The sequence below is a fragment of the Pagrus pagrus genome, assembly GCF_965226575.1.
Source record: "Pagrus pagrus genome assembly, chromosome: 4".
Classification (NCBI taxonomy): Eukaryota; Metazoa; Chordata; class Actinopteri; order Spariformes; family Sparidae; genus Pagrus; species Pagrus pagrus.
Genome location: NC_140188.1, coordinates 9,927,603 through 9,951,403, shown reverse-complemented (window position 1 = coordinate 9,951,403; position 23,801 = coordinate 9,927,603). Strand labels below are relative to the sequence as shown.

The 23,801-nt window shown below is 42.1% G+C and overlaps 3 protein-coding genes across 8 annotated transcripts in view; all 3 read right to left on the bottom strand.

Annotated features, from left to right (window-relative positions):
* rpa1 (replication protein A1) overlaps positions 1-3,729 on the bottom strand; it is a 28,431-nt gene extending 24,702 nt beyond the window's left edge. The window contains exons 1-6 of one of the 3 annotated variants that reach the window (XM_084351485.1): positions 3,502-3,729; positions 3,052-3,099; positions 2,712-2,790; positions 1,616-1,724; positions 1,390-1,478; positions 1,137-1,205 (exon numbers count right to left, since the gene is read on the bottom strand). In XM_084351485.1, the coding sequence (XP_084207611.1) occupies positions 1,137-1,205; positions 1,390-1,478; positions 1,616-1,724; positions 2,712-2,790; positions 3,052-3,099; positions 3,502-3,531 (424 nt within the window). In that variant the 5' untranslated portion in view covers positions 3,532-3,729. Of the gene's footprint in view, positions 1-1,136; positions 1,206-1,389; positions 1,479-1,615; positions 1,725-2,711; positions 2,791-3,051; positions 3,100-3,235; positions 3,265-3,501 lie in introns of those variants that run through there. The other 2 variants (XM_084351484.1, XM_084351486.1) reach the window with 2 other exon arrangements.
* A 393-nt stretch (positions 3,730-4,122) lies between these two features.
* On the bottom strand, positions 4,123-8,626 carry serpinf2b (serpin peptidase inhibitor, clade F (alpha-2 antiplasmin, pigment epithelium derived factor), member 2b). 2 transcript variants are annotated; one of them, XM_084350722.1, is made up of 10 exons: positions 8,206-8,626; positions 7,697-7,805; positions 7,524-7,617; positions 7,350-7,424; positions 6,937-7,222; positions 6,636-6,779; positions 6,283-6,471; positions 6,007-6,149; positions 5,003-5,207; positions 4,123-4,882 (listed from the first exon to the last, which is right to left on the bottom strand). In XM_084350722.1, the coding sequence occupies exons 3-10, from the start codon at positions 7,575-7,577 to the stop codon at positions 4,530-4,532; spliced, it is 1,449 nt and encodes a 482-aa protein (XP_084206848.1). In that variant the 5' UTR covers positions 7,578-7,617; positions 7,697-7,805; positions 8,206-8,626; the 3' UTR covers positions 4,123-4,529. The 2 variants fall into 2 exon arrangements, with proteins under 2 accessions (XP_084206848.1, XP_084206847.1); XM_084350721.1 differs by having other exon boundaries at positions 7,524-7,592.
* Positions 8,627-8,943: 317 nt separating this feature from the next.
* On the bottom strand, positions 8,944-23,556 carry wdr81 (WD repeat domain 81). 3 transcript variants are annotated; one of them, XM_084350718.1, is made up of 12 exons: positions 23,305-23,556; positions 21,997-22,515; positions 17,589-21,166; positions 17,399-17,506; positions 17,055-17,254; positions 16,759-16,940; positions 15,961-16,126; positions 15,448-15,613; positions 14,501-15,325; positions 14,209-14,354; positions 13,865-14,047; positions 8,944-10,782 (listed from the first exon to the last, which is right to left on the bottom strand). In XM_084350718.1, exons 2-12 carry the CDS (start codon positions 22,356-22,358, stop codon positions 10,456-10,458), a joined length of 6,243 nt encoding a protein of 2,080 aa, XP_084206844.1. In that variant the 5' UTR covers positions 22,359-22,515; positions 23,305-23,556; the 3' UTR covers positions 8,944-10,455. The 3 variants fall into 3 exon arrangements, with proteins under 3 accessions (XP_084206844.1, XP_084206845.1, XP_084206846.1); XM_084350719.1 differs by having other exon boundaries at positions 23,464-23,556; XM_084350720.1 differs by lacking the exon at positions 23,305-23,556 and adding an exon at positions 23,013-23,065.
* Between the last annotated feature and the right edge of the window lie 245 nt (positions 23,557-23,801).

Here is a 23,801-nt window from a genome sequence, read left to right as displayed (position 1 = left end):
ATTATTCATCAGAGACGAATTACAAAAAATCCAATTTCTTTGGATTGCAACTGCTTGATCACTGTAATTATCTCACTTCATGAGGGAAGTTTCATCAAAGAAAAAACTAATGACTTAAAGTAAATTTACCACCGTTGACTCTCGAGTTGAGAAAAAGGAAAGAGCAGGAAACAAAAATCTTGTCAAAGCGAGTTGTTGGAGATGTGTGATCCAGCATTGCGGCGAGAAGGATGATTCACATTTCACAGAATCAGGGCAGAGTGTGAAATGCTATAACAAACTGGAGCTGCTCTTCCCCAGGAGAGCCGGGCTGCCTGACTTTGAGATTTTCCGTTTGAACAAGCGCTGCACATTTGATTTGTGTGCGTCTCACGCGGAGGATTAGAGTTCAAAGTGTCCACTTAAGTCCTCCCACTTTGCCAACCACTGCACTTCTGGTAATTAAGCCCCCAGATCAAGCAGCACATACAGAGAAATGAACAATGACTGTGCTGATGAGGAGGGTGCTTGCCACAACCTCAATTCCCACATGGCAGATTAGAGGGATGAATACCTGCTATGACATACACTGGAGGACAGCAAAAGCCTTCCGACAGCTGGATTGCAGATCTCTCCTGGTCCAAGATGTTTGCTCTGCAGTGCTACACCGCTTATCTTTTACATGAACTGTCAGTGTTTTTTTTAAATCTGTTTGCTTATGGGGGTCAATGAACACTCTCCAGGTACCCTGTGTTGCAATGTATTTGTTTGTTTGTGCATCCAAACAAGATAAATGTAATGAATGACCGGCAGAGACAGCTACCCATCAACAGAGGCTTGATACATTTGATTTGATTTGATTTACATGATACGAAGCAGTCGCATGAAAAAGAAGAGGCTATGGAAAATGAGCATCAATAACACACGATAAAAAAAACTCTTGAGAAAGCTAAAATATGAAAAGGTTCCTCAGCGGATTCAGAATTACTTGTGGCCTGTAAATCTGTGGGTCACCCAAATTATAGGAAGCAGTAGAGAAATGCTGCCACCTGGTGGTTACTTATGTACTGTTTGTGTAGTGCATTCATCTGTATTCTGAACCTTTTCATCATTTCATTCATCCATTTTAAGAGTTAAAAATAAAAACTTGTGCTCACTCTCGTTCCTGTTTTGCTGCTGCAGTGGAGGACGGGGTTCAGGGTTTGGCGCTGCCTGTGGACCCTTACCTGCGAGGAAGAGTTGAGATTAGTCTGAGCCTGCAGTGACACTGTGCCCCATCATGTATGGGTGTATATGTAAATATCAATCTCACTTCATACTGCTATATAATATTTACTGAGCGCTGCTTTCAGACAAACATTAAATGTTCAGTAAGCAGCAAATATGAAAAATTGTGTTTCGAAGACTTACCCTCAGTGTAAGGAGTGGGGTCGCCTATTCTTCCTCCTACATCTTCAGCAGACTTCAGGACATCCATTTCCAAAATGATTATCACCCGTCTGTAATAAGACATCACCATAAACAGCAGAAAGTAGCCTTGTATGTGTCTAGTTTTGGAAAATAATTACTTAATATGCTCACAGTTATACAGACAGTCTGGATACAAAGATAAGAAATGTGTAGAGAAACTGCTTACCGTCCATCCTTCAGTATATTAGTCACATGCCTCTTCAGCATGCAGATGCAGTTCGGGACCAGTTTGTTCTCCTCAGCAATGAAATTTAGCTGAGTTGAGAGCATGAAGGCTGTAAAGGTGTAGAAGAGTGACCAAGAAAATCAGACAGGGCAGTACTGGTTCATTCAACTAAGGAAATGGCAGGGTTTCCCATAGCCGATAATTTGTTTGTTTTTTTTTATATAAAGGAAAATCTGTTGAAGTAAATCTGTTAAATCTCTCTGGTCAAAATGTGGGGTGAAAATAAATCTCTCTAAGCGCAACTGGAATTGTATTAAAGTTGGAGTAAGTAATTCTGAAGAAAGATAAGTCTATTGTTGAGTCTCATTCATAGGTCATCAAACACAGACGCTTTCGGATGTTGATGCACAGCATCAGCAGTCTCCATGAACCGTTTTAAAAGATCAATAAACAAAGATGATATTTGACAAGAATTTCTCCCATTTGTTCAAAACATTGAAATCTTCCAGATCACACGGACGGAAAGGTAAACCCTGGGCACTGCTTCTCAAACTGGGAAGTGAGAAAGATACGGACCGGAACAAAGTAACATAAAACAGAACATAAACATGTATTCTGATGTTTTAATGCAGACCTTCCTTATCCTTATTTTTATTATTAGTTGATCCATTATGATTGTTAATAACTGACAAATAATTGTTAGCTGGGGGGCATTCACTCCAAACAGACAGCCAGTCTTTGACCTCGTGCATAGCTCACATCCAGTGTCTAGTAAAAAAAAAAAAGAAAACACTATCTTCTGTAAAAGCCAATCAAACCCTGCAGATTATTCAACATCTGTCTTGCACTACCCATCCAAATGCCAGCCACGTTCACCTTTTAGAGAGATAATATCAGCACGGAGATTTAAGATTCAGGACAGTTTTTAAGAAGGTTAATTGTATGATTACTGGTAAACCCTTTATAATGTGCTCATAAACAATCATAACATCAAATCTAAACATCAGTCGGAACAAATAATAATACTTTATAATAATAATACCATCTGCTTTTCTGTATTTATCTGGCAGCTGTGCTGGAGGAATGATGTACTTACAGGACAGAGTGTGCTGCCCATCACTCATCATCACCCGGAAGCGAGTTGGACCATTTGGTCCGTCAATCTTGCGAATATTCTGAAAGGTGATATGTGAAAATGTTAAATATATATTATAAAAACAAGTATATTACACTACACAAACTCCTCATTCAGTGAGCTGTGAACTTCTACATGTTGTAACATTTTGAGTTTGAGCTGTGTTATATGATCTTAAATGCACTTTTCCACCCTGAAGAGGATGCAGCTTTGGTTTGCAGAATAATCTGATACTTGTCAACAGGGATGTTAAGCTGCTGAACAGTAACGTTAAGGAAACACTTTGTTTTTTGCTACTCACCGCCACCTGAAGCACTACGTCGGTGCCACCGGAGCCATTTGATATAGCCTGTAAACACAAACCGCTGGTTAGCTTAAACCACTTGTTGACGAGCTAGAAGTTATTTGACACGATGTTTCACTTGAAACCAGTTGGAAATGTCGTATCTGCACAAAGATAACTCAACTATCACATCAAATGTTACCTCAAGAGCTCAACTTCGACGGTGTATACGCTAGCTAACGTTGCTATTTTCCAAAGATGCAAACGTTAACAGCTTTGCTAATATAACATTAAGCTAGCGCTGACAAACCGCCGTTGTTTGCTGGACTTTCAGTGGAAAAACAAACGAATGCTGCTTGCTAGCACCAGCTGAACAAAGACTGCACTTCGTACTGCACCAATTCATCTTCAACTGCGGCAGTTTTTCGTTTTAAAAATCATGTTTTAGCTCATTATTTAAACCCTTACCTCTATCGCGCCCTCTGTAAGCTTCGTCATGTCTGCGAGGAGGTGAATTAGCGACAAAAACGCGACTTTGCTGAAGTTTTATCCGGACAGTCAACTCAATACGTCTGACACTGACGGGACTCGGTGAATTGTGCCGTTGCCGCCAACAGCTTGGACAATCGCGCCAAGCGCCGTCTGTGTTGCTCCGGTTTCCGTTTCCGCTCACTGATCTGAGTTCAGTTTGTAGTTTATCGGTACACAACACTCAAACGCGAACAAACTGACCGGGGAACAGTTACAGGAAGGTAAGCGCCAAACATTATCGTGACGTCAGGCGCTCACTACGGTACATTCGCTGAAATAGGAAAGTAGAAGACTTCGTACTCCACGACAACTATTGTTTGAAAGCATGTAAACAAAACCTTGGATAGTTGGGGGAAAACTGACAGGACAGTACTATCAACTACAAGTTAGAAACTTGCCTAAGTACATTTTAAGTTAATGTATATGTATGTATGCGTGTTAAATTGCAATCAGTTCTATATTTTCCCATTATAATAAATGCACCAATTTGCCTTCAGATTGAGCCACAGTAACAGATTTTTAGCTCAAGGAGACAATAAAACTCATGACCTTGACAGGTTGTGATTCAAATTATTAAGATTTATTACCTCATTAGATATTAGATGACATCTTTCAAAATTAAACTACATACAAAATAGTGCAGTCATGGTGTGACAATGACCTTACATTTTGAAACCTTGGAAATCTAAAGGTTGTAGACATTTTATGAACCATTTCTGGTATCATCTTATAATTTTAAGAGTTGACTTGACCAGGACAATCATCTCATGCAGCAAAACTTACATCTTTTCAAAGAAATATTTGTTTTTTACATGGGATACTTGGTTACGCAGTGTGTTTATTCTACAATGACATAAAGACACATATGAAGTTTTCACACATTCTGATCCAGCTAAGTGATATTGTACATTTAATCTGTACAATCATAGAGGTCTTGGTCTTCCCTGGGATAACAGTATCAGTCCCTACTTAGGTGGGCCTCCAAATGTGCCAACATGATTCTTATCAAATGGGAATCCCACTTTATCTTTGCTTCCTTGGTCTCCTCTCTGCAACACAGGAGCTCCAGGATTTGGGTTGTTGATGACACCCATGAAGATCGGCACTTGTGTCGTATCATCCATAAGGGCAAAGAAGAAGGGTTGGATCAGGTGAAAAACGGGGCTGGATGCCCTTGAGATGACCACACTGGTGGCTGCAGCCGCCTCTGCACCCTCCTCATTTATCTCCATGCCGGACTTGTGCAGCACGCTGGACACCAGCAGGGGGCCGTCTGCAATCTCAGCCAAGTTCGGACTGGAAAACATATCTCCGAGGCCTAACACAGAGCAGAGAGGACAGGGTCGATTTGAGCATGTTTACAACTTCCATCAAGTTATAAGAGTTTTTATGTGGTGAAAAGAACATTAAAAAAACATGGAAAATAATTAGGACATACCCAATTTGGTAAAAACATCCTGCAGCTCTTGAGCATACTCCAATTTGAATTTGGGGACTTTAACTTGAACAGCCCTCTCCTTGGGCAGACGATTATACAGGTCTGAGACATTCAGCTTTGCAGAAAGTGAAGACACATTCAACTTGCCAGACAAAGGCATGACCACCAACAAGCTCATGAGCTTCTGGAATGGGAATCTGGCTACCTGCACGGGAAGAAGAAATTATGTTGTAGTGAAACGGAGGTTGTGATAGGAATTTAAGTCTCTTTTCAGGGGAGACAGTACAGGTGAAAACACTGTTTGTTCATGCATTATGCATGATGCATTGTTAGATTTGGGGCTATAAATCTTATAATTAACTTATACAAAAAATAATTGTCTTAATATAAGTGCTCAACAGGAGGACGTTTCAAGGTAATATCTATTAGTTAACATTTGGATCCTTTTACCATTTTTGTCTAAAATTGAGTGGGATTTTATAATACATGGGTCATTTTCTCAAAATGAGTTTTTCTCATACTCAGAGCCATAACTTACATGCACCAAACTTTCCAATCCAACTGCTAACTATATTCTGAAGGTTTTTACAGAGGGGCTGGTTCATCAATAATTCATAGCCTGATTAATTTAATATTTCATTCCCTAAAAACATGACAAAAAATGAATTTCTGATGGCTGTTGACAGTATTTTCTGATTTATGGGTGATAAAAGAGATATCCAAAAGTTCCTCTGCAGAAACCTTTGACTTTAATATTTCAACAAAATGAAACAAGAATTTCTGTTCTTGAAAACTGCAAAGAAGTGCATTTTTAACTATATAAGAGAAGTTTTAACTGAAAACTGCAAAAAAGAAAATAATCGTCTGAATATAAGTAATCAACTGGGGAAGATTCATGGCCATGTTTATCAGTTAAAAATGCTACCCCATTGATCTGTAGTGTCTCCACCTGCATGATAAAATGGGGACAGAGATTAAACCATAAAGACTGAGTGATGTTTTACCTGAGCATCCAGTTCATTATCAATAAATAAACTCAAGGGATGTTTGGCATCTTCCATCACTTCCACATCAACCATGTGTTTGTCGTCAATGTAGAACACACCTCTGGAGGTGAAGCGTGGGTCGAATCGAGCTTTCCACTCTCCTGTGGGTAAGGTGGACAAGGGTGTCTCAGTAAAATACAAACAGGAAATTTCACTCAAAATTTCCACTGGGATCTCAGGGAATGCTAATAATGCACTAATCTTAGAAAAAAGATGAACAAGAGGACATTTGACCTTTGAAATGGACAGCATTGATGAGCATGAGGAGAAGATTGGGTGGCAAAGCAGACAGGAAATCGGTCATCACTCCATTTGTTGCATTTTCCACCCAGTCGTTTATCTGCTGCAGGCTCTCCAAGATCGCTGGCTCCGAGTCATATAACCGCTGAGATTCATGGACAAAGTCCTGCTTTGGCTTAAACTCTACAAGACATAATAAACACACACCCTCTGAGACTCCATTTCTCTTTAACTTGCTCCCTAAATCAGTACTAAAAAGAGAAGAAGATAAATGTTTCTGCATGCAGGAGCTGTGCAAATGAATAATACATTTAAAAATGCTCTCCTAGTTGTTTCTAGGTAGTAACCTTGGCGCAGGAAGATACGTGTGGCAATCTGCAGGTCATTGTTCCTGAGCTGCTCTAAGACATTATGCAGAGACTGGTGGTAGCAGGGGAGAGTGTTTTCATGGAGATGATGCATCAGCAGCTCCCGTGTCTCATTTACTGCACCTGTAAAGAAGATGGGTGCAATACAGTGAGGGTCTCCAGATGACTATAAACCTGGGCAAATTGCTGACACAATTTATTCAATGTGGTGAGAAAATACATGCGGAAAATTGGCTGTTTAGGCACAATGTGCCGAGCAAAAGCAGCAGGACATGCATACCTAAAGCCAATTGGGAGAGCGCTAATGATATGCTGAAGGGAGATATGATGACATTTGGCTGCTCTGCCGTCGTCTCCAGGTTCTGCAGCAGCTGCACTCCGAGTTTCTGGATGGCAGCAGCGATGGCCTCTCTGGACTGTGGGCTTCGGCCAATAGACAGACAATCTTCATCTTGTTCCTCCTCTGATGAGCCCCCGTTGGTCCTATTAGTTGTGCCTGTTACATTTTCAGGTGCTTCTGTGGTATGTGCCGTTCCTGGTTGTGGTGTACTTTCGTTTTCTGCTTTCTAAAGGCAGGAATGGGAACAAATGTTAAAAATGCAAGGACACGTTTTTCTGTGAATTTAGACGACCAGCACAAACGAGGACAATAAAACAAAAAAACTTCCAAATATTTCTATTTTTGCCTCTCACCTGTATGGGGTGGCTGGGCATCAGAGGAATGAGAGGCACCAAAGGGATTGACTCATTGTCTGCCACCTCAGCATTCTGTTGAGCAGGAAGATAGCAGAAAATAACATTTTTTACCAGTGTTATATAGTCAAGCATAATCTTAAAAGTGATTTATAAATAATTTCAGGGCTTTACAGTGACTCCTTGGCAGCAGAGACAGATGAACAGGAGTGTCAGATGAAAGTCCATGTCCTTATAACAAAACTGTAAGAGAGAGAAATGATGTTGGCTGAAAAAACACTTGGCTACTTTTTAAGATTTATAATATACCTCTCACATTCAAACCTCTAAAAACAGAAAACTCTCACCTTTTGTTTATAGTTTGATAAGAATAGTCTGCTGGTCTCAAACACTTTCGTTCTACTTAGTCACCCTCTCTTCTGAAGGAGCCCAGATCATCTGGAAGTATGCCTAAAACTTGAAAGCCACACAACTGGAATTTGTAAACATAATCTCCACAAAGAAACTGCAAAGTGTGTGCTCTCATATCCAGGCTGTCTTGAACCACATCCTAATATTGCAGATTTATTGTGCAATAAAACATTATTATAGGCTATGCACTAAATTTCACTTGTCTAGGCAAAAAGTTTTGAGCCTTGTGGTGGTGAGAGAGGTTCTGTCTTCACATGAACATAAAATATGCAAATGTTTAAAGACAAAAAAACAGTATAGCACCATAGACCCATTTGCAGACCAAGCACAATCATGAGCAATCCATGAATAACTAAGTAAAATTGAGCATATTCCACTAAATCTTCAAATTATTCAGATGTACCATAGTGTTCCAATAGGTTTATGAGAAAATATTTGATCTTACCTTCAATTTAAATTAGTAAAAAACCTGCTGCCTTGTCCAAAAAAGGAGCGACTAAGTGACTGTGGATGGCAGAATTCCTGAGAGGAAAAGATTGGCACTTGCTCAGCAAGCAGTTAAACATCAACTTGCATTGATCGGGCCTTGTTTAAGCCACTATTTGTTTGTAAATGCAGTTACGGAGACTTGTCCAGGGTTAAATATTGAAGACTGACACGCTTAGCAGTTTTGCATTTCAATGAGCAGGTGATAACACTGTGACACAACTAAATAATTGACGGGAAACATGACGTATTAATTGCCAAAGTGTGCTTAATCCAACGCTGTGTGGGCAAACAAATACAGCTTGCTCACACCAGTTACTCATTTGACATCAGAGGACAAAAGCCCACATTTCTCAGAAACCCCTGGCTTTGACAGATTACCATCTTCACAGAACAGCCAGATTTTACTGATCTTTCTAAAAATCATGGCTAGTTAAATGTTGTGACCAACAACTACTCAAGAGAGGGAAAGAAATTAAGACAAAAACAAACTTATTTGACAGATTTGGTCAAATTTCACCACTAAGCAAAAGTGATATCTTCTAGACCACATGACAGCCGTCTGCAAACACAAGAGGGGACTTTGTCCAAACTGAGCTTTAGTGACTCAGCCAAGATCAGGAGGTAAAGCTGGGAGTCATGATGAATCCAGGTGAATCGCACAGAACAACTGGAACACACAAAAAAAACATGGACGCAGAATTTTTTTTTTATTAATCCAGTTAATAAATAAGCGTTTTCATTGATTCTTCTTGAAATGTTCAAAGAGATACTGGAACAATTGTAACCAATGATCAATATGCAACTACAAACTGTTTTTTTAAAACAAAGTTTGTTGTTTTAGGATTATTGAGCTTTCACTCCAGATTTACAAAAAAACACAAAATATCAAAAGGTGTAATACACTTGTCAGAGCATTTTGAGCTTTGGGCAAATAATTAGAAAAGTAGGCAAACTGTGTTTTACAATATGACAGTAATAAAACTCATACAAAGGGGAGAGCTTTGATCGTGGGTGCTAGTGGCCGTTTAATTCATTAAGCGTTTCATGGAAATTGAGCTCGGTCTAAGGAGCAAAAAATCTCTACTGCAGCAAGTTAAACCACATTTTTTTATTGATTTATAACTTCTGTTGGCATTTTTTTAATAATATTCATAAGCAGTTTCATATAAATGTTGAAATACAAAACTGTTAATCTTGGCATGGACTGCTCCTATGTTAGCTTCTGTAGTCAGAAATTAGAAAGTGGTGAGTCTAGTCAAAAGTGGCATCTGCCTAGATGCACTCCCGGTATGTTGCTACAGGTTCTGACTGCTAAATCAACTGTTTAAAAATCCCAAAGCAACTTCAAGTAATTTATTAGTGGATAAAAACATTCAGTCCTTAAAATCTGAGTGAGAATCTAAATGTTGCAATTCAGGCCATACTTGTGCAGTAGAATAAAGGCTGTGCATCAGTAATTTACTTTTGTGTGCGACGACCCATTGAAGCGTCTCCGCTCTGAGAAGATGCACCGAGACTGTCGACAAAACAGTGGGTGTACTTTTATTGTTCAAGATGTATCAGCAATCTAATGTGAAACAACTCTCATGAAAGACGGAGTGATGCCAACACAAACAAATGATCTACAAATACTGCATAGTTTAATCAGTGCATTTGGATACGCATGTAATCTAACATCAAGGGAAATGAAAGTTGAGGTCAATGTATTTTTGGTGTTGTTATGCATCTATTTGGAAAGTGTAAACACTACATAAGAACCGTGTCTGGTTCCACCTTCCTGAGCACGTCTTCTGATTCATTCTTTTGAACAGAATAACTGACCTTGTCAAAAGAACAAATGACCTTGTGAAAATAAGAATTTCCTATTATATACTATCTATACATCTATAGGCTTTTTAAAAATCACGGGCTTTACTGTACACGATAGATGTTTACTGCGTGGCACACGTTTCCTGTTCATCAAATCCGGTGCAAACAGCCAGAGTGGCAAGATTCATTAGACATGTAGCTTATACAATGCCTTTACTTGTGCTGCTTCATTCAAAAAGCAATTTAGTGGAACTGAAAAACTGCCCCACCGGTACAACTGACCTCAAGGACAGGCGAAGGGACAGAGAGAGCTCAGACACCTGGTGTCTTCACGAATAAGACACTTTCAAGGTCAGTGCTAAGAGAGTTTAGTGTAGCTGGGAGCCATTGATTTTCCCTAAGCTAATAACCGGATGGCCCCGTTCTCGGAGCCCAGCAGCAAGAGCCTCTTGGTGGGCAGGACCGCCAGGCTGGTCAGAGTGCCGCGGAAGTTCTCCGAGCTCAGCTTTGTGCTGCTAACAGGGCTCAGGGAGATGTCTGCCATGGAGTACACTCCGATCTTGTTAGCCACTGTCCCGGTTACAATCTCAGAACCGTAAAGGTCAAAGGCGTGAATGGGGTCGGACTGCGACTTGTACTGGCGAAGAGGCTTGTGTTCCAGATCTTTCCACACAGTGAGTGTGTAGTCAGTGGAGGAGCTGATGACCAAGTTTCCTTCTGCAGCCTGAAAAGTAAAAACACAAGAAAGGACACCGACTGTTGAAGTAAACACTGCCAGTCTGAGTTTTCCAACATCCGTTCTCAACATGTGATTAAATACAAAACAATGCAGTTAAAATTTTCTTAATACTTAAAAAATGTAGAAAAACACTGACGTGTGTTTACAGGTCTTGGTAAGTACTATTGCATATGTAAAAAAAGGTTCCTCTGGAGCCACAAAACACTTTTTCCCACATATGCAGTAGTACTCCTTAAGACCTGTAAACACACTTTAGGGCGTAAAATTGGTGGAGTTACCCTTTAATGGTTATTTCATATTAAAGTTTCCTTAAAACAGATACATATGACACACATACTGTATACAGACAGATAAATGAGAACACAGTTTACAGCTGTTTTGTTTATATTCCTTTCTTAATTTACTGAAAAATATCAGAAACTTGAACTCGTGTTCCTGAACCCACAAACTGAGAACGTTTAGTAAGGAGTACAGTACGTTGAATTAGTTTGATATTTCGCCAAAAAAAGATTATGTATTTGAAATAAGACAAGATTATGACTTTATTGCTTGTCCCAGCTAAATATTAAAAAAGCCAGTGATTAATACACAAAAAAATTGAGGGGAAGTCTGAGTAATATGAATGTACCAATAAGAACCGATGTGGTCTTTCTAATGAGTAACCTGTGTCCATATTTGCCTAAGCTTGTGCCTTTAAAACTAGAGATACAATCCTTGACCTAATTTGGGGTTAAATAAAGTTTGCTCATCCTTGCGCTCTGTTGACAACAGATTTGCTGGGTACAACTTTCACCATCTCTGCACCACTTCATATCTCTCCCCCACTACCTTTGGGGAATGTCAAAATAAAAGCCACTTGGCTGTTCGTCTTCTTGAATATTTATCACATGACTACTGAAAAGTACAGCCACACCTTCTGGCTTGAGCATACGAGATGGTCCAGGAATACAGTAACAGACTCTTACAAACAATTTTCAAGAAGATGTTTTGGGAAGCTGCTGATGTTATGCAACAGCTCGGGTTTAAACATGTATGTTATGCAGTTAAGAATAAATTAACACTACACCTTTTAAGGCGCAGGCTGAATGCAAATCAAACAGCAAAATTCCTCTTCCAGACATTTGCAAACCTAGTGCATCTAAATAAATGCTTGTTTTAATTTTATCAGGGGAAGGCAATGTGCATTTTGAAAACTATTAGTAAAACCCCTCTTACACCAAGCTCCCAACCTGCATCAATAACGAGTCAAGCATCAGAATATATAATATTTCACGTTGACAACCCATCAAGAAGTTTAGGTTAAGACATATTGATGTAATGTGGGTCGATCAGAATAAATGAGTCAACACAAGTGCCAAGTGATAAACTGGCTGATGTGAACTGTGTGGGTTGTGATTTCCACAGTCAGGGTCATCCATTAGTTTCCAGTGTTTTTCCAGAAAGTGTGATTTCATAGATTCTGCTGGTTGATGCATCGTAACATATAAATTGGCTACTGGAATACAGTTTATAGTCATGGTCAAAAGTTTACATGGATTGAGAGGAACACATACTTCTTTGTCACAAAAAACATCCATGTAAACTTATACAAACATTTGACCACGACTGTATATTTGCCTCCTTTGACTCTCTGTGCTTGATGCTCAAAAGAGATTTTATAGAAACACTTAACTGGTTTTCAAATTGTACAACAAATAAACAGAAATGATCTTCCTAACAGTAAAAGCGCAATGGTATACTGATCACCCCCCCCCCCCCCCAAACTATCCACTCTGTATAGCTACTACAAGTTTCGACCACCCATTTATGTGACACACTGCATGACCCGCGTCTGCCGGCCCACGTCTTGTGTAAACAACTTGACTGTTAAGAGTCCCACACATGTCAGTGTTATGAAACACACGTTGAATTCGAGTACTTAGTGTTGCGAGGGTTCAAGTTAGTGCATGGCCATCATTTGAGCGAGGTATCACTTTCTCAAACAAGAGAGCGACATGTTTAACTTCACAACCAGCAAATCTGAAATATTTCTGTATACCTTTATCATATAAAGCCTAAAATAGTATTTAGTATTCACCCACTTGGGAGCTTCTCATATTTTATGGCATTATAATATTGAATTGTTGCAGAAGTAATATAAAAAGTATTAAAAGTATTAAAAAATAATGTTTTTTTGACTGATCAACCAAAAGAGACTCCTCAATGGCAAATGCATAATTGTTTCATAATCATGTCACGGTAATGCAACAGAAAGGAGTTACTGTTTCAAAACTCTTTGAGTTGGTGCATTTCATAAGTTTCTTTTCAAAATGCCCAAACTTTGGATATTTTATGTTTTCTCTTCCTTCCTCCTGTTTACTGTAAAGACTGCTGGATATCCAACAGTGGTTTAAATACATAGTTTAATATGATTTTCTATATTATTCTGAAAGCACTAATTTATTTGAACATTCAACCAACCTACTGAAAACATAAATATATCAGGTCATCCCTCCTCTCTCGTCAACATTTCTAGTCTCCTCTTTACTGTCGGTATTTAAATAAAAGCAAAGATGCCCTAAGAACAACTATTGTTGTCAACAGCCAAGCCTTCATGGAAATTGTTTTAGCAGTCACAGGGCAAGACATTTATATTTATACATATTTACTGTAGACTAAACAAACAACGGCACACTAAAACAAAAGCTGTCTGTATGTAGTAACTGTTTAGCTCTGTTTGTCACATACCAGTATCTTAAAATTTGGCAAACTCTTATAAACTCTGCTGCTGACAGAATATTATTTTATTTGCATTTTAGGTCTTTTTTCACTAAGATATTATTGAGTTTATGGTGATTTTGCTGTTGTTGTTGTTGTTGCTGCTCTAAAAACAATAGTTATATTAAAACATTTAGTTCTATTCCTGTTCTAAGTTTAGTCTTTCTTCTACAATATCTTTTTTAAAAAGCAATTAGTTTGAATAAAAAAGGAACTGTTAAAAATAATGATAAAGGACCAAACCACTAAGGGGTATCAATAAGAGTAGTAGAAAACTACACACAAACACACACAAACTCTCTCTCTATACCTTCATTTGGAGGATGTCTCCTTCATGAGCGGGCCAACCCTTCAGAATAAGTCCAGTTCGTGCGTCTAGCAGAACAATGAAGCCAGATGAGAAACCTGCAGCCACAGTACGGCCTGAAGGGCTCACTGCCAGGTAGCGGATGAGCCCGGCGCTCACATTGTTGTATGCCAGACGGAATTCATGCTGGGGATGGAGGGGAAGATTTGTCACTGTCAAGGCTGAATTAACTCTATAGTGGAGACGTGTAAAAAGTGCCTAGAAAACACGGTAATGATTGATAATTGATGGATGCAGGTGTATGGAAAAGGTCTCAACGGAATGAGCTTGCTAAGTGAAATTGCTACCTGCAGTCCTGGTTTGCGGGGATCGATGAAGCGGAGAACAGAATCCGCGCTGCCAAACACAACACTGCAGTGTGGAGCTGGCATGGTGGTGACAGCTGTGATTGGATTCTTCCCATCCACGGCTTCATAAGAGCGGATCTGCTTGCCTGAGGACGACAGATATAGTGTTGTTAGAACAGAACAGTTATTTCGTTCCACCCATTCGAGTCTTGCGTCTTCTCACAACATGAACAAATTTACAGAAGCACAGTTGTAATCATGAGCAGAATACATTAGTCTTGATCTCTCTTACCTGTATACTGGTCCCACAGATGCACAGTACCATCACAGCTGACTACTTCCTGTGAAGTCTCCAGCTGTCCAACATAAAAGATTGACTTTCGATGGTCGTTGTATGTCAGCCTGGGCTCCACTTCCTGAGTTCCATCACCATGGTTATAAAGGGGCCAGAGCTTCACAGTCTTGTCTTTACTCCCAGAAAGGAAGTAATCCTCTCCTGCCAGAGGTGCCAAACACTTTATGGTGCCAGAGTGACCCAGGAAGCTCTGCAGTCGGATCTGGTGGAAGTGGAAATGTGGATCCTGCTGGTTGAGGCCGATCTCATACTGCCAGTAGGCCAGCCAGTTGCCTTGCAGGGAGCGGCCACTGCGAGGGAGCTCCTGCTTCAGAGCACTGTCTTCTACGGTGGGGCCTGTCACCCAGGAGGAGGAAAAGGAAGCAGTGCCAATGGATGGAGTGGTGAAGGTGGACGCAGTGGTGATGATGGCGGTGGTATGGCTGGACCGTCCCCAAGAGTTGCCCAAGCCCAAATTCGGGCTGCCATCATAATCAGCATCCCGGGACACTTGGATACGGTTTCCTACCAGGTGGCTTCCAAACGTGCCAGACTCAGGGAGGGAGTCTCCTAGCTGGGTGGAAATAGTCGAGGGTGCAGGGAATGGGCTACAACCTACACGTCTGGCAAAACCCGAAGAGAGACCCAAAGAGGAAGGAGGCACCCTGGACGCTGTTGTAAGGTTCGTGTCTGGACTTCCCTGGCTCACACTCTGGTGGTACGACTGGGCCAACTGCCAGACCAGCTCATGGTTGGGGACCAGTTTCCGAATTGCTACATCACCTACGGAAATCGCAATAAAGCATTGATATATACCACTGAAGTGTAAAAATATACTTGATCTTAGCACAGAGGATACTAGCTATTTCCTGCCAGATACGGTATTTTGTATTTGGCATTCTTACCTATGAGGCAATAGAAGGGGATGTAAGAGGCATGAGCCATCTCAGGGTTAAATACAGTCTGCAGCTCCTCCAATACCCCCAACTCGTATGTTACATTCGGCTCCTCAGGTGTACAGACATCCACGACCGTGACTTCTCCAACAACTCTGCGAGGGGCACTGTCCAGCTACAGTGTGAGAAAGACAGTCACGACATCTGTGTATTTACAGTTTTGTTTCCAAAAGAAATAGGTGCAAATACAGGAAGAAACTTCTAAATTATCTGATGCAACAAGAAAAAACATTCTGCCATGCTCTCAAATGTAGAAGTACTCTCTTTGTCTCTGTTGTTGTTTGTCTCGTTTCTATTGTGGTTCCATATTTTCATCTGCCTTTGTGTTTTGTTTTGTTTTTGTAAAATCCCTTTTTGACACATCTGCTTGTTGAAAGCACTATAGAAGTAGATTTGATGTGATGCTTGTCAGTCTTCATGTGCTATGCGGTGTTTGTTGAGTTGGGGTGTGCGTGTGCATACCTGATGCTGCAGAGAATGCAGCAGAGAGAAAACAGCAAAGAACCGACGCAGAGTGTCAGCCATATGCTGTTGCACCATCTCCCTCCCGATGCGCAGACAGATGAGAGCCATCAGGCTGAGTGTCTTGAGACAGACGGCAGTGCGTGTCTGCACCCCGCTGGGGAACCTGGGCACAGCAAGCAGAGGATGAATGACAGATCTACTGTAGCACGTTTGAAAAAGACACTTGGAGGAAAAATGAAATGTATGACAAATGAATATCAAAACAATCTGTTTGCAATATTCTGTTATGTTATATGTGTTTGATTAATTGAAAACAGTCATAAATTATGTAAAGAGTATGCAAAAGCACACACATCCAAATGCGAAAAATACGAGGTGCTGGGCAGAAAACAAGTGAAAAATGAGTCCATACACTAGATGATGTTCCCAAGAAGTTATAACTTGGGTTGAGGAAGTACTCGCTGAAATGAGCATCTGGCAGAGATAATGTACTTCTGCAAATAGCTCCATTCAATCAAAAACATTGCTCCAATGCTCAATCCTGAGGCTGCTCTGTCAAAGAAAATGTCTAATTAACAATAAATATAGCAACATCTGATCAGCTCATGTAAATTTCAGGCTTAAATTAACTTCTGGTATATGTACCATACACTTCTTCTGTAGGCCACGCTCATTCCAAGATACAAATAATTTAGTAGGTTGAACAGATACAGATAATGGTGTACTCACTCATCCCTTGTTATGACTCAGCATAAATCTGGGAGTATGTGCGTGTTTGTAATGTGTGTTATTTACCCCATTCGAGGAGTAGTGAGCAGGTCAAGCAGTGGCAGGAGCACATCCTGATTGATCTTCATAAGCATGTCCATTAGAGTGGTATCAGAGAGAAAGACAATGATCTTCTGTGAAAGTGCAACGGCGCCGAGCAGACTGGCCTCCTTACGTGTGTTGAGACGCTGCGAAGAAGGCGGAGAAACCTGGAAATATACACAGTTGTGAAATTAAAGCACATTTTGTTAATGTTTGTAGACAAATAGTTTCCTTAAAAAGTTTCATGTGTTATTATATGTTCTCTTTATTTGTGGCCGTACCAGATATCCTATATAGGGCAAGTACTGGTAAGTGAGTACAGGCTCTCCATAAAGCTGAGCTATGTAGATGAGACACTCCAACACAGGCCCTGCTGTGTGGTCACCAACAACAGGTTTCTTCTCATACACACTGCCCATTCCAACACTCTCCAGACTGCTCTCCTCAGATGTGGGGGCCACAAACTGGTGTTTCTCAAGTCCTGCAGGCAGAGAACATGAGAAGAAAACGTGGAGAAGAAAACATAGAAGGCACGTTTGAAAGACAAAAACTCCAGAGCATGGTGTCGTAGAATATAAGTGTACAAAATTCGGCAAAGAAATCTTTTAGGTGTAAATTTACATACCAATGTAGCAATTTGTGAGCAATCGCAGCAAATTTCTGGCTACGAATCGAGACGTCACTGTTGGTCCCAGCTTTGCTGACAGCCATCGAACTGTTTTGCAGACTGTATCTGTGTGTGGAGACGACATTAAAAACATTAGACATTAATCAGTCAAGTAAATAATTTACATAAATCTCAATCATTCACTCACCTAGAAGAATCTTGTGCTCTTTCTCCTCAGAGTCTTCTGATGGATCGTGGTCATCATCCTCCTCCTGCTCTCCCACGTTGCCTTTCTCAGTCTCTTCCAGCGCCATTCCATTCACAAAGTCACCTTCCAGAGTGGCTACAGTGGCTCCTGAAGCTTCTGTGCAACCAGAGACGGTGAGCTCCATGCTGGAAACAGTATGGTTGTCTGAACCCTCTTTACTCTCATTCGTCTCAGTCACCTCTTCTTCCTCCAGCTCCCCTCCCTCCTCTCCCTCACTAGCTTGTTTCAGGTCCTGGCTGCTGTCAGCTGATTTGAGACTGGCTCGATCACGCATTGAGTCTCCATCACCCAGTGAGAGCTCACTTGTGCTGCTTTTGTCACTCAGTTTCCCCACACTTAGCGACTCTTGGTCTTGATCCTTGGCCACAGAGTTTTGGCTCTGTTGTTTCCCAGCAGCAACCCCTGCTCCACTGTTGACATAAAACCCATTCTGAAAGTCCTCTGCCTCTGAGAGAAACACTTGGTCATTTAGACTGATGCCAGAGGAGTAATCGACTAGTCCTGCATCTCCCACCACACCGACTCCTCCAGTGGGTCCACTGCTACCTCCCATATTACCACTAACAGACCCAGAAGATGACCGCACCTCACCACACTGAAAGTCCTCTTCTTCCTCCTCCCCTAGATTACATGTGCCTCCCCTCAGCCCTTTGCAAGCTTCCCCACCAGAGCCTGAGATGCTGCTTTCAAAGCCAGTGAGGACCTGCAGCACATGGGGGAGTAGGCTGGACAGAAAGGCCTGCAGGCCAAGCCTCACAATCAGTTGTAGAATGAAGCAGTCAGTGTAAAGATAGAACCGTCCACGCAGGCAGTGAGGGTTTTCATAAACGTTGATCAGTGGCTTCAGTAAGTATTTGTTTGCATTTCTGGGACCCAGTACTCTAGAGATGGGCTCGAAAAGGTACCAAGCAGCATAGACCGCAGTGGACTCCTCAAGCATAAGGCCTAGAATGAAGGGCAAGAGAATCTCAAGACCTTCAGCTGTGATGTTACCCCTCAACAGTGTCTCAAGCTGCTGCCACAGGTGAAAGACAACGTCTCTTCCTTGAAGGCTACAAGTAGTCTCCATCTTGGTGTGGTAGGAAAAGATGAAACGATGAAGTGCTGCAAAATAGGAAGGGAAAGGAAAGGGGGTGATGATTGAGTTCAACAACTGGCAGGGGTTTGGAGGAGGCAGACCATCACAGATGGGGGCATATTTGAACAGAAGTGGACGTGGGCAGTCTGGTAATTCTCTGTGTGCCGTTCCAGAGTGCTTCTCCATTAGCAGCAGGGTCTCAAGAGCATGATGCAAAGACAGTGGCACATCACGGAGACTGGCAGAGCATAGCTTCATGACAGCTTGGAAACGCTGTCTGAGGGAGTTTCCTGGTTTCAGTCCTCTCAGTTTAGAGGAGTAGAATATCTCAGCGATGAGAACACCAAGGGCCTGCATGTCTCTTTGGTAGAGTTGTGTAAGAGAGGGTAGAGATTCAATCATCACACCGTCACTCATGCAGTCAGCAGACCCTGCAGGATGCCACACTTCAGCGTGAAGACTCTTCACCAGGAAATTGTTCAACTTCTCCAGTTCTTCCAAAGGCTGCAATGGGTTGAAGCCTTCGGGGAGGACGATCTTGATATCCTCTGTATTGTTGGGGGCCACACTCCCCTCCCCATGTTTTTTGTTCATCGGCCCACCTCTTTGTAACACTGCACTGCGTAAACCAGGGCCTAAGCCGCTTGTGAAATCACCAGGGAATGAATTCGGGGACTGAGATACAACAAGTGCTGTGTGCTCTCCCCCAATCTTTCCTCCAGCTGTACTGATGCTTGGCATTGGCACAGAGCAGGATGCAGAACTGGATAAGCCCGTGGCCGCTAATGAGTCCAAAGCTTCCATACCTTGTTCGAGCTCTTCATCTCTGTCTACCATGGTCCAGCCACTGGACTCGCACCCTGTGGACTCTGGCACCATTCCATCCACAGTGTCAGCCATGGTGTCTATTTGAGGGATGTGTAGAGAAGGCACATTAAGAGCAGCAAGGCCAAGGAGAGGAGGTTCTGCTGGGGCATACTGGGAAGGAGATAAGCGGGGCGGGTGGGGCTGGTCAAACAGTTGAACTACACCATAGGTAGTCAGGTTGGTATGGTTGTCCACTAGGTGCAGGCACACATTCTTGGCCTTGACAGCTTCTTTACCAGACAGCTTATAGCCAAATGTGAGATCTATCCAGTGATGCAAATGCTGGGACACCTCTCTGCTCTCCAGAAGGCGCCGATGGACTTCAATAAACTCCTCAACTGACTTGCACCAGGAAGGCACATCCAGGTCCGGCATGTCAGGGTGGATAGAGCGGAAAATGGAGGGATCTATGTAGAACTCTGGAATGCACTCATCGGGGGTCCAGCTCTGCATGCGCTCCATGCTGGCTGGGTATTCATTGGGCTCCCACTGGGATCTGACATGGCTGCACAACACTGACTTGGGTGTCTGCCGGGCTTTGTAGACATAGTAGGTAATGTCTGAGAGCACATCAGATATGTGATGAGGTACATGGAGGTGGTCAGGCTGTCCAGCACCACCAGCACCTACAGAGCCGCTGAGGTCTCCACCTACGCCGCTTCCACCCACCCCATTACCCACTGCAGCTGCCAAAGCCTCTTTGGTCATCTCATATGTGAAGTCCAGCTGCTTATCGCCCTTATTGAGCCTAAACTTTGACCTCCTGAGGTCACGAAATTTCCCAAATGGCACAGTGAAATCCACCACCCAAGGCAGCACTGGGTGATAATTAGGGTCTCCTTCTCGCCGTCCTGCTAGCCTGTTCAGTTCCATCAAGTAGCGGAAGTTACTGACTCGTCCATGAACCCAATCCAGAACCAACGTCTTGAGCTCACCAAAACAGTCTTTGCAAAGTCTCTCGTTCTGTTGGCTCTCACATGAGTTGTCCCTAGGCAGGACACTTTTTGGCACTTGTCTGCCAGTAACATGACCGTTAGCATCCCCTTCCGCCCCCAGATCCTCGTAATGGGCTAGATTGAGTTTGAGACGGCTGCAGAGCTGCTCATCTACTGCTATGTCTTGCAGGGAAAGCTCTCCACAAGACAGACCTGCTGCATGACATGCCTGCAGGGCTGTTAGTAACTGGTAGAGAATGAACAACACTTTGGCATGGCTGTTAGCGAGCTTGGCTGGGCTGAAGGAGACGATATCATGGAGTGAATACTGAGTGTAAGGTAGAATCACGTAGAGCATCTCTGCGGTCTCCAGCAGACACTCTGCAGGCAGAACATTAGGACACAGATGGTCTGACTGAGACTTGGAAAGACAGGATGAACTCGATGGCAAGTAGTTTTCTTTCTCTTTTTCTCTGGCTGGAGAAAGGGATGGCGACACTTTGTCAGATGAGATGAATGTGGAATTGAAGAGCTTCTGTAAAGCATGACGCACTGCATCTACAGCTGCAGTATGCATCTGCTCACTGGCTCCTGCATATGCCTGCACAAGTTTGTAATGAGTTTCACGCCACAGATTCCTAGAAAAGGGAAACAAAAGCACAGAAAAGCTGATACATTAGTATCTCAAACACGTTCTAATCAGTGACAAACTCATACATAAATCTTTACTGCAGTCAAGACATTAAACTGACATCTCGTCTCATAATTCAATTGTCTAACACGTAGAGCAGCAACTAAGGATGACTTTCATTGTTGATTAATCTATTGGTAATTTTCTTTATTAAATGATCAGAAAATGGTGAAAAATGTTTATCAGCATTTCCCAAAGTCCAAGCTGACCATCTCAAATGTCCTGTTTTGTTCTCAATCCAAAGATATTCAGTTTAATGTCACAGAGGACTGAAGTAGAGAGAATATTCCAGAGAATATTCACATTTAAGAACAACAAAAAATTACTCAAACCGAATGCCATATTGTCAAAATTGTTGGTGACTAACTACTTTGACTTTTTACCTTTCAAAAGCTACAACCAAGAGTTAAACACCTACTGTTATTAAAAGTGCACGATTAACTGATGCAACTAACATTGAATGAGAAAGCCAATCTTAATCAAAGGAGGTAGAAATAGATCTAAATGAAGATCTTACTTGAATAGTTAACATTTAAAATTGCTGCTGATTAATTTTCTGTAGATCAACTCATAGATTAACCCTTTAATTGTTCCGGCTCTACTTAAAATGATCACAGAAAACTCTTTGGATGAGCGTAATCACTGTTCACAAATAATGAATTAACATTCAATAGTTATGGGAATAACATCATCTTAAAAAGGAGAATTTTACTTTGAGCTTCAGCACAAATGCAAAGTGGCAAGCAGTGCAGTAGAATATGAGAATATAAATCGTACCTGACGTTATGTTGCGACACACACTGCATGGTTTTGACATAGGAATCCTGTGACATGAACTCCAATTGTTGATGACAAGGGTCTCTGGCCAGTCTGTAGCCCAGTTTGCTTTTCCTCAGACCCTGAATGCACACGCGTGTCCATCCAGGAGGCAACTTCGCCTGGGAACACTGAAGGTACGTGCGAATTTCTGCCTCACTGATGTTGTCAAAGCGGGAACAGCGCATGACCCTCCTCTCCCTCAGGCCCATCACCCAACGCATAGGAACGAGGGCTATGAGCTCCCTGGGACGGGGACCTGGGCCTTGCTGCCGTCGGTCAACCCCCAAGTCTTTCTCAACCGCACGCATCAGCCAATCCATGGTGAGTCTCCAATGCTTGTTAAGAGTAGCACAACGACCTTCTGCGTACGCCTCGCTGTCTCCCACAAGGATGACTTTCAGACATTCATGGATGAAGAAATCAAAGTCATCAAGGGCAGATCAATCTCCTCTTCCACCCGTCCCTCTGAGGAAATAACTGAAAAGCATAAGTGGACAATTAGCTGAGCAACTGCTGCTTTTACAATAATACTGCTGTGCAAGATGTAATGGGAGATGGTGGTTTTTAAACAGAGGAGAAAAGCTGCTGGCTGCAATGACAGTGATGTGAAACTGGTGAAGATGGTGACTTCCTGTTCAGCTGCAAGTCCCTGAAGTTTGAGCTCAGCTCACATGACTGAGCTGCATCTACCCCTTCAACACACCACTCTACACCGGTGGCTAAGTTTGCTTTAAGAAACAATTGTACTGATTTAAACTGAATATTTCCCAAGAGCAAACTGCTACTCAATGCGTCCGACAAAACTAATAGCTCACATTTACTTATGACAAGTTCCGGAAAACGAAAAACCGTTGAAAGTTTGAATGAATTTCGTAGACCGTTAGCTCGGCTGCTAGCTGTTCGGCAGAGATAACACCCAGGAGATAAGAAAGCCCAGCTATAAACACTGCATGCTTCAAAACATGTAGGCGTACCTGTCATTTAGCGACTGACGAGCTCTTCCACGTTAGAAATAATAGGAAGTGCGTTGGGAGCTTTAGGAAGACAATTGGGGAAGTAACGTCAACTTAATGCTAAAAGTTAGCTTAGCGAAGTGGCTAACGTTACGATACCCAGCTCTAGCAAGCAGAAATAAAATAATATGGTTACCAACATCACTTACACAAAGCTAAACAAGAGCAGTTAAACTGATTTAATGTAAGTCCAGTGTTATTACACAGCAATAGACAAAGAACAACAGCGCTCACTGCTAAATGTTTAGCTCACCTCTCACCACTTGTAGCCGTTGACAGCTAGCTAGCGAGCGTTAAGCTAACGGTGCACCGCCGGCTTCACGCATGATGACTTCGTACTAAATGAACTTAATAAAACACGGACATGCTGCGGGGCGACAGCTAGCTACATGCTCCATTTTGTGATGTTTACCGATGCGTGTCAGCAGACAGACAGCCGTCAGTCAGCCGATGGTGTTTTTGTTCTGTGCTCGTTGGAGCCATGTTTTAGAAACGACACCTCACGTGACACAACAGCAGCCCCATCTCATGTGACTGCCGCTGCTGCTGCTGCAGCTGCAGGACAGGCTGCTTCCTCAACGACCTGCACACGGTCCTTAATACAGAAGTGGCTTTTGTGGTTACTACACAGAGCAGAAGTAAATGATCAACTGTTCTCTAGATTGAAAAAAAGGGAGATATCTGTCTGTGATTTGATTTAATTCGATTTAACAACAACAAATCCTGGATCTGTCTCCTTACCAAGATTTG

Excerpts from the sequence above, each read along its gene's own strand:
- serpinf2b (XM_084350722.1), bottom strand. The coding sequence starts at position 7,577 with ATGGACTTTCATCTGACACTCCTGTTCATCTGTCTCTGCTGCCAAGGA. Across the intron at positions 7,223-7,349 it reads TGCCCAGCCACCCCATACAG|AAAGCAGAAAACGAAAGTAC; the intron begins GTGAGAGGCAAA and ends TCCTGCCTTTAG. Across the intron at positions 6,472-6,635 it reads ACGTATCTTCCTGCGCCAAG|AGTTTAAGCCAAAGCAGGAC; the intron begins GTTACTACCTAG and ends TATGTCTTGTAG.
- wdr81 (XM_084350718.1), bottom strand. The coding sequence starts at position 22,358 with ATGGATTGGCTGATGCGTGCGGTTGAGAAAGACTTGGGGGTTGACCGA. Across the intron at positions 16,941-17,054 it reads TGCCCTATATAGGATATCTG|GTTTCTCCGCCTTCTTCGCA; the intron begins GTACGGCCACAA and ends GTATATTTCCAG. Across the intron at positions 15,614-15,960 it reads TGCATTCTCTGCAGCATCAG|CTGGACAGTGCCCCTCGCAG; the intron begins GTATGCACACGC and ends CTCACACTGTAG.